Source organism: Fukomys damarensis, unplaced genomic scaffold, assembly GCF_012274545.1.
Source record: "Fukomys damarensis isolate Sample0158 unplaced genomic scaffold, DMR_v1.0_HiC HiC_scaffold_15, whole genome shotgun sequence".
Taxonomy (NCBI): Eukaryota; Metazoa; Chordata; class Mammalia; order Rodentia; family Bathyergidae; genus Fukomys; species Fukomys damarensis.
In genome coordinates, this window is record NW_022900927.1 from 33,131,243 (window position 1) to 33,140,206 (window position 8,964).

General features: G+C 40.1%; 1 protein-coding gene and 1 long non-coding RNA gene across 6 annotated transcripts in view; both read right to left on the reverse strand.

Moving 5' to 3' along the window:
• Window positions 1-201, reverse strand: part of Mdm1 (Mdm1 nuclear protein) — a 27,496-nt gene extending 27,295 nt beyond the window's left edge. For 3 of the 5 annotated variants that reach the window (XM_010644215.3, XM_010644216.3, XM_010644217.3), the window contains exon 1: window positions 50-198. In XM_010644215.3, the coding sequence (XP_010642517.1) occupies window positions 50-67 (18 nt within the window). In that variant the 5' untranslated portion in view covers window positions 68-198. Of the gene's footprint in view, window positions 1-49 lie in introns of all 5 variants that reach the window. The other 2 variants (XR_784297.3, XM_010644218.3) reach the window with 2 other exon arrangements.
• A 2,346-nt stretch (window positions 202-2,547) lies between these two features.
• LOC104876255 lies at window positions 2,548-8,303 on the reverse strand. Its single transcript, XR_784296.1, has 4 exons — window positions 8,230-8,303; window positions 7,087-7,273; window positions 3,375-3,464; window positions 2,548-2,628 (listed from the first exon to the last, which is right to left on the reverse strand). It is a non-coding gene; the product is annotated as an uncharacterized LOC104876255 (long non-coding RNA).
• Window positions 8,304-8,964: the final 661 nt, after the last annotated feature.

An 8,964-nucleotide genomic window follows, 5' to 3' on the forward strand; every position in this document is an offset into this window, starting at 1 on the left:
CGTCGGGGCTCCCGCCGGCCGCCCTCGGGCTCCGAGACCCCAGCCTCACCTTGAAGCGCACCGGCATTTCTCCTGGCGCCGGAGTCTCCCGCCACTCCGACAGTTAACGGGACACAAAGCCCGGAGGGGGCGGGGCGACAACAGTCGGTTCCTTAGCAAGAGCCCCGGCCAGGCGTCCCCGACTACGCGCCGGCGCACTCCGCGCCTCTCGCCCCTGTCGCTCTGCTTTTCCCCGCCCATTTTGAAGCTTGAGGCCCAATAGAGACTCACATAGTATCTTGCCGTCATTACGATTTGGCCAATTAATGCTCGTGGCAACTCCTGAGGGCCGAAGGCTGACCAACGAATCTCCTGGAAGCAGGATGGGCGGGGCTCCGCGGGAGCTTCGTCCTGAAAAGGATCTATGGTTCCTGAATTGCAACTCTGAGCAAGGAGAAGTCTGCGTGCTGGTGGGGTTCGGATGTGTCCTGCCTCACAGGGCCCAGTTTTTGACATAAAAAAGCATGAAAGTGTTTTCTTCATCCCAAAAGGTATGGCAACATGAAATGTTTTTCTGAAAAGAAAATGTTCGGGTCTGTTTGGCTGAAAATCAGTCAGTGACGTGACACTGTTGTCAAATCAAAAGGGATAATGTCGAAAAATAGATACAACAACTTAGGAAGGAAGGTTAGGATAGATTTTATTGAAACGCAAAAGAAACATTTGTGTCTTCCCCAGAAATGTTTGTGTGCCTCCTCCACCCGCCTTGTCCCAATCAAGATACACAAACAGTGCTTAGATTAGAAATCATTTATTACAGGTGCCTGTGAGTCTCAACTTCCAAACCGTCACCCTTGCCCCCACCACCACCACCACCGTTTTTTAAAATATAATGACATTTGATTTTAATAGAATATAGTCCTCATCAACAACTATTCTTGGTAGGACACAGTGCTGTCTCACAAATGGGAAAGAAATTACCCAGACAGCCATCTGATATACTTGAAAAGGATGTGCATATATTTATCCAATAATAATACAGTGCAGGTCTGGGGTTTGGCTTAGTGGTGCCACCGCCTGCCTTGCAAGCGCAAGGTCCCGAGTTCGATCTCCGTATCCAATAATAATACAGTGCAGGTCTGGGGTTTGGCTTAGTGGTGCCACCGCCTGCCTTGCAAGGTCCCGAGTTCGATCTCCAGTACAGAAACAAAACAAAACAAAATAGTACAACGAATTGTTTGCTCGATTTCCAATTCAGAAGTGTAAATGAAAAGGGCTTCAGGAGTTTGGAACAGGGAGTCATCCCTGAGAGATGACCTGAAAAGGGTCAGGAGGAAATACTCAGACTCAGACTGAAGTCTAAAGGGGCTGCAAAATATAAAGAGGGAATAGGATGATCAGATGGTAGATGCTTGGTTGGAACACTGCCAGGTGTCTTCCAGGAACAAGGACTATGGTTCCTTCAATGTTTGTCATTTGTTCACTGATAAAAGTAAATGTTCAAATATTAAACCAGCCCTTGATGTCCCCCTTTAAGTGTTTTCTGCAAAGGCTTGTCTTCCTGATTCCTTTCTTCATCATCACTAAAATACTTAAAAATTCATTTGAAGAAGACACCTGACATGTGAAACAAAGAGAATATTAAATTAGTCCCTATACAGTCATGAGGCCAGGGAGCCTTTGATTATTGTTAATTAGTGATGACAGCATCTCTGTTGTGTAAATTAAGACTGACAAACAAGACACAGGGGAGCATGAAACAAAAATCCTCAGCAGGAAGGCAGCCCAAATCTTACAGGGTAAGAAAAACATTGCTCTGGTTATACACACGGCTTCATTTACCATGTAATGCTAAGGTGAAAATCAGCAAAAATAAGCATATAGAATGTAGCCTGTCTGCTAAACAAAGATAATGATAAGCACAGTAGAGCTCTGCTGAGCTGGGAATGAATGACAGGAAAACCAAACGGCAGGGGATAAATATAATGTCACAGCCTCGATTTGCTAGAGATGTGTTATAAGGATCAAGAAGGAAGAGTATTTTACTTTTTTATTGGTAAGCCATACCTCCCCCTAACTTAAGAGACAATGATACGGAATGAATGGGTTGTGTAGCCTGTGTTTCACCAGTTCCTTTCTTCTCTGCTACTACATAAATAGACCCAGTATATTTCAAAGTTCCACCCAAGAGTTTCTCAGGAGTCCCTAGGAGATGTCTCACATGTGCTACGTGTGTGTCCAGCAGCATGTAACATGCAATGTGCCCAGCAGCACTGCCACTTGTTTCAGTGGCCACACATCTGTAGGTGTCACTGTTGCTTCTGGCCATCAAAGCCACATTAGCTCAGTACTACTAGCTATGCCTCACACTGTCCACCTGTAGGGTAGGAAATCCATAACAAAGTACCTGTCTCCCCTTTTATGTGGTCCTCTTTTAAGTGTACCAAAGCACCCTAGAGCTTTTTTCCATTTGTGTTTTAGCCTTTCTTATCTCCAAACAGCTCAAAGTAAAGTATATGGAGCCTAGGCCAATAGTGATTTCTCAAATGACAGATTTTATTGCTATGCTTCTCTCTTCTACTAGAAGGCCTTCTTCCTGGGACTGGATCCCTCTTCCTTTTGTTGATTTCTCAGATTGCTGTCTCTTGCCTGTAGGAGAGACTAAATTAAATTAGCACAACCAACCTCAAGGGTAGTTTGGCAATCTTTTTGACCCAGTAATTCTTCTTCTATACATTTATCTACAGATATATATATATATTATTTGTCAAAAGATACTTGTTTAAGATTATTTAATGCACTGTTTTAGTTACATAAGGTAGAAATAACCTAACTGTCCAACTAGAGGGGACTAGTTAAATAAATTATGGTTCATTTAAGGCCCAGGGCATGAACAGGATGTGCAGCAGATCCCAAGGACAGTGTAGGCTGCTCTGCCACTCAGGGTCTTCTGACCAGCAGCCCCAGATGGGGTCCCCTTAAAGTTTGGGTCCATCCAGGCAAACAGAAACTACTTAGACACTCCACAAAGAGAACTTACAAGCTATTCGTACCACAGAACTTTTAAAAGCTGAAAAGAAAAAAAGGGGGTGGTAACTCCAGGAAGCAACTCACATCCGAAACTGAGAGAACAAAGGGGAAACACTGAGGTTACTAGACGGCAGGCTGGTGGGAGAGGCCTTGCGGAATTGGTTGGACCTCTGAGAAAGATCACTGCACAGCTGGAGTTAGGGCCTGTGAGTGAACAAAATGAGGCTGCCTCCTGAAGGCCAAAAATAGTTAAAAGGAAAAGGAAAGCTGAAGGCCAGAAGCAGCTATGGAGTAAGAGGTCACTGTTCAGGTTCTACTGAGAAGAACAAGAGTGAAAGGACATTGCAGTCCATCTCTTAACAAACCTGACAAGGAGCTGGCCTTGTGGTTTGCCATCTGAAGGCTGGACACAGGAACCAACAGAAAATAACTTGTTCACTTGCACCTATACAACCCTAGAAGAGAAAGAGGACTTTATGAGCTGATTAAGACACAAAGGCAAAAGCAAGGCTAGGGGATGTATACAGGAGACAATCAGTTGGAATAAAAGACTGAATGAAGAAAAGAGAAAATTTGTCATATGACCAATCTAACGGCTACTTTCATCTTTTCCATAAGTACTGACCAATTTTTCCTCATATAAATGAATTTCTTGGAGCCACGCCCTCTCCCACCTGGAGCCGCCATCATTCCAGCATCAGGAAGGTAGCTGCATGGGCGCCCCTGAACCCCCATAACTCCCCTTACCTCCCCCACACCCCCCACCCCCACACACACTCCCAGACCTCCTGATTGTGCCAGTCTTTGGACCCATTCTGCAGAGGCAGAGGTGGTCATAAAGGGTATTTTTCTGAGTTCCCAACTTTGAATATCTTTAAAGAAAGGGTGTGGGAAATCGGTAGTAGAATGGTGTGGAGTTCAACCATTCAGAAGGTTGGGGAACTCATTCTGGGCCTTGCAGCCGAGGTCAGTCTGCATCATGGGGTTCAGCCATCAGCTAACTGAGATCAGGGGTATTGCGTCTTAGCTCTATCTGAGCCCTTAAATGCTAAATATACTATATTGAAAAGTTTGTTCACTGCAGACATGTTCTGGACTGCTTCTAGATTTTGATTAAATTCAAATGGTTTAAGGGTGATAGACTAGTGACTACCACTGGTGGTCAGTTTCCAAGTTGTGCTTGATCTTAATGTGTTGCTGATTGTATCAGTTGGGATAAAGGATTGTGGTTGATTTGATGAGCAGTTTTCTGTGATGTTATGAAGATGAGAATGTCTGTGGGTCGTTAGAGACCCAGAAGCTGGGGCACAACTATATCAGGAAGATTTGGGTGATAACCCACAGATTAAACCAAGGACAGCCCAACAACAAAAATAAAAATGAGAAAACACTTAAGCAAGACACAAAGACAGACTTCCAGTTCACCAATGGCAAACAGTAGGGCAAATGAGGATGAAAAGGTTGATAGTGAACCACCAGGACACCCTGAACTCAAAGCACAGGAAGTAACAAAACAGATCAATCAGGCTCTAGAAAAATTCAAAACAGAAATAATTTCCCAGCTAACCATAGAGATAGTGAGCAAAATGGAAGTCGTGACTCGAGACTCTAGAGCAGAAAACGACAAAAACATAGATGAGCTCAGGACCACGATAGAAGCCATGAAGGCCCAGCATAAGAAAGAAATGGAAAAAATAAACGCCCAACATAGGAAAGAAATGGAATCCATAAAACAGATTCAAACAGATATCCAGGAGATTAAACACTCCATTGAAAGTGTACACAACAGACTAAAAGAATGCGAAGATAGACTCTCAGATATAGAAGATAAGATTGCTGTCAGTGACCATGAAAAGAGAGGTCTCTTAAAAACAATAAGGGATCATGAGAAATCAATCCAACAACTCCTAGATGGTGCAAAGAAGAATAACATAAGACTGATAGGAATCCCTGAAGTAGCAGGAGAAAATACAAATGACTTTAAAAAGTTGTTCGCAGAATTAATGACAGAAAACTTCCCAGAGGGGAAAAATTTGACATTCAGATAACTAAGGCATATAGGACCCCAACTAGCAAAAAAATATACACGTAGACATATAATAATCAAGACACCAGAAACCCAACAGAAGAACAAAATACTACAAGCAGTAAGAGAAAAGAAACAAATCACATGCAAAGGAAAGCCCATCAGAATCACAACAGACTTTTCAACACAAACCCTTGGGGCAAGGAGAGCCTGGAATGAGATATTTCAAGTACTAAAAGAGAACAACCTCCAACCTAGACTGATGTATCCAGCAAAACTCTCTTTCAAAATGGAGGGGGAAATAAGACACTTCCACAACAAAGAACACCTGAGAAACTACATGAATACCAAAGCAGCACTGCAAGCAATTCTAAACAAGATCCTAGAAAAAGACAATGAAGGCAACAACACCATGAGGCCCAACAGAGCAAATCAAATAGGCAAGGCAAGAAACTAAAAGGATAAGGTGAAAAAGTAAAAAGAGTCAACAAAAGGCCAATAACATGTCAATAATAAGTCAGTACATATCAGTTATAACCATCAATGTCAATGCCCTCAACCCACCAATCAAGAGAAATAGACTGGCAAAATGGAATAAGAAGCAAAATCCAACAATATGTTGTATACAAGAAACACACCTAGTGCAAAAAGAAGCCCATAGACTGAAAGTGAAAGGATGGAAAATAATTCTCCATGTGACAGGAGCACAGAAAAAAGCAGGGGTAGCAATCTTATTTGCAGACAAAGAAAAGTTCAAACCAAAACTGATCTAGTAATATAGATGTAGGAAAGTACTGTATCATACCTCTGTGAATGTAAAATATCTTGTACCTGCTTTATGATACATAGTAGGGACCGTGCTTTATCAGAGCTGTATTTAATGATATTTCTCTAGAATGTTCTCTTTCCAGATGATGATTAAGATGCTAATAAATAAAATGGTGCCAGGTACCACATAAGCAACAGAACTTTGCTGTTTTCTGGATATTATTCTTTTCTTTGTTTTTTTGTTTTTGTTTTTTTTAATGCAATGTGCTGAATGTCTATAATTTTGTTCAGATGACTGCAGAACCTGGAAAAACTGTTGCTGCTATTGATGCATAACATACTGCTATTATTGGTCTTTTTATATAAATATGAATATACATATATATAATTTGAATTTTTGGAAACTTTAACAGTGCTGTCAACTTTGGAAAAATTTATACCAATTTATTGTGTTGAGTTGGCATTGTACAGAAATGGACAGCCATATTGGTCTAGAAATGTTAATTTTTTTAATTTTTATTTTTTTTCCATTTGTACAGGGGTAATGCACTGTATTAAATATGTAAGGTCATATCTACATGGGTTTGATTACAGAAATTAATAAATGATTCTCTAAATAATGAAAAAAAGAATAAGATAAGACTATAAGAGCAAGAAACAATTTAAATATGTTAAGGGACCATTTTCATCTTCAGAATTAAGGATTATTTTAATCTTACATTATTGCCTTTTCTCTTTTACTTTCCTTTTTAGTTTTATTTTAGGATTCCCTATTTTTAATGTTCATACAGAGATTTCTTTAACTGAAATACCAAACAGCTCCTTTCGTGTGAAAAACTATAATAGTACACAGGATCCTAATGAGATAATTAATAATGTGAAATAGGAAGTAAAGGGCTAAAGGTGTAGGGAAAATGGGTAGGGTGGGGGAAAGGTAATAAGGGAGAGAAAAAATATAAGAAATTGAAAAAATGGAAATAAAGTGCTTGTAAATGGGGAGGGGAGGAGAGAGTGAAGGGAGGGCAGGGACAAGGGGGAAAAAATGAGAATCAAGACCTATTATTTAAAGGTACAGGATCCCAATAATGAATGTAACTGTATTGTATACCTAGATTGTACCAATAAACTCAATAAAAATAAAATAAATAAATAAATAAATTTCTTATTGTGTAACAAAAAAATGACAATTAAATCATTGTATTCTGTCTCAGAAGGAAAATTAGTGATACTTCACCCTAATGTCAGTAAGAATCAAATAAATAAGGTCTGGGATTAAGACTTACCAATGATCCAAGTGTAATTTGTCCTCCATGCTTTCAGTCAGAGGATAGCTTTTTGACAAGGGGGTGTCTCTGGCTTTTGAATTAGTGGGGCACCTTTGGAAAAGCGTTGGAGGAACCAGGTTCTCATGACAACAAGGGCTTTTTTCTTTTGGTGAGCCAGAGGGACTCCATTCCATACAAGGCCATGCTGAGTAAAGTAATTCTTAGTGAGGCATAAACCACTGCAAGCCTTACATACCATAATAATGCTGCTGAGCCTTGGCTGAATAAGACATAAGGAACAAAATTTGGAGGCACAAAATTCCTTTCATTTTAACACCTTCACTGTTGATGATTCTGCTATCTAAGAATTGCCTTCACTTTTCTTTGCTGAGTATTCATTGTGTTAAATCACTATCTTTATAAAGCATCCACATGAACATGGATTTTTCTAGAATTGCTAAGTGCAGGTTTAGAACCATTCATTCTCTTGACCACATAAAACCAGATGCCATATCTTAACGCCAGATCAGAGGGCAATAGCCAACAGCCTTTCTAAGAACTTTGTAAATCTCTACCCTTACACCAAAATAAATTTTGAAATATTTCTTTGCCACATAGTTAATGTATGTGCACCTTGAGACTTGCAGATCAAAACAGGATAATGGTTATTATTCCTACAGAAATCATTGTTATTTCTGTCAGTAACACTTTGTCAAAGATAAATGAGGACTCAAGAATTTTTCAGAACATAAAGTTAGTTTCTTCTCCTTTGTGCTTTTAATTGTTGGCTACCATAAAAGATCTTAAATGAATTTTTGTTAGAGCAATAAGCTCATGGAATCTTGGTATTATGTTGTTTACCTCCCAGTCTCTGAACTTCTAATAATTGAATTAATGATGTTTGACAGTGTAGAGTTATGTATCCAATTGTAAAATACTGCACATATTCAATTTAAGAGATTGTTTCCATATTGTAAAGCACCATCAGTAGAATAGGTTTTAGGAATCATGTTCACTTTAGCTAATCGTAGCTGTGGCAAACACTGAGGCTGACTCAGTGCAAATCCATTCCAATACCCTTCTAATCCTGCAGAAACTGAAAAGCTAAAATATCCCTTTGACATTAAAGCCCTATAAAGCAAAAATGCAGGTAAAACTTACATTCTCCTGTTCAGAAGCACTTGCATGGAGTAAGATATGGAGAAGAGCAGAGCACAAGTGTCTATTGTGGTGACATAAGTTACGGCAGTAGCAGCAACAGTGCGTTCTGGAGTTGGCAGTGGTATCAGTAGCTTCCTGATCATGGTAGAGGTGGAGTCAGGGCTTGTAGCATCGGCCTCTCAATTATCAGGCAGCTTCTTGATTCTACAACTTCCTGACTGTAGGTTCCTTTCATGAGTCTGTTCTATGATGTGGCCCCGGAACAATGGTGGTGAACTTACGGCATGCATGCCACAGTGGGCACACAGAGCCCTCTCTGATAGCATGTAAGCCAAGTAGCCCCAGCCAGGGTCTGGACAAATTGTTGGGATACATATAACAGCAAAGATCATGTTAATTGTGAAAAAGCGTGCCAAATGCAAACTTTTACTTTTCAGTAAAAACCTGTATCACTGAAAGCGCTGTTATTGTGTTTTTCTTTTAAGACAAAAGATGTTAATGTATGAGTTGTTTTTTTCTAAACTAAAACCTCAGTATTCTGGTTTAATTAAGGTGTTAATGTTTTGCAATAAATACATGGATTTGAGGTTGCAGTTTGGGCACTTGGTATCTAAAAGGTTCACTGTCACTGCCCTAGAGCTTCTCCAGCCCTCTTAATGATTCTTAAAGGCAGTTGTATCAGTCATCTGGTGCCATAATAATGCTGAATAACAAACACTCCCAAATGAAGTACTT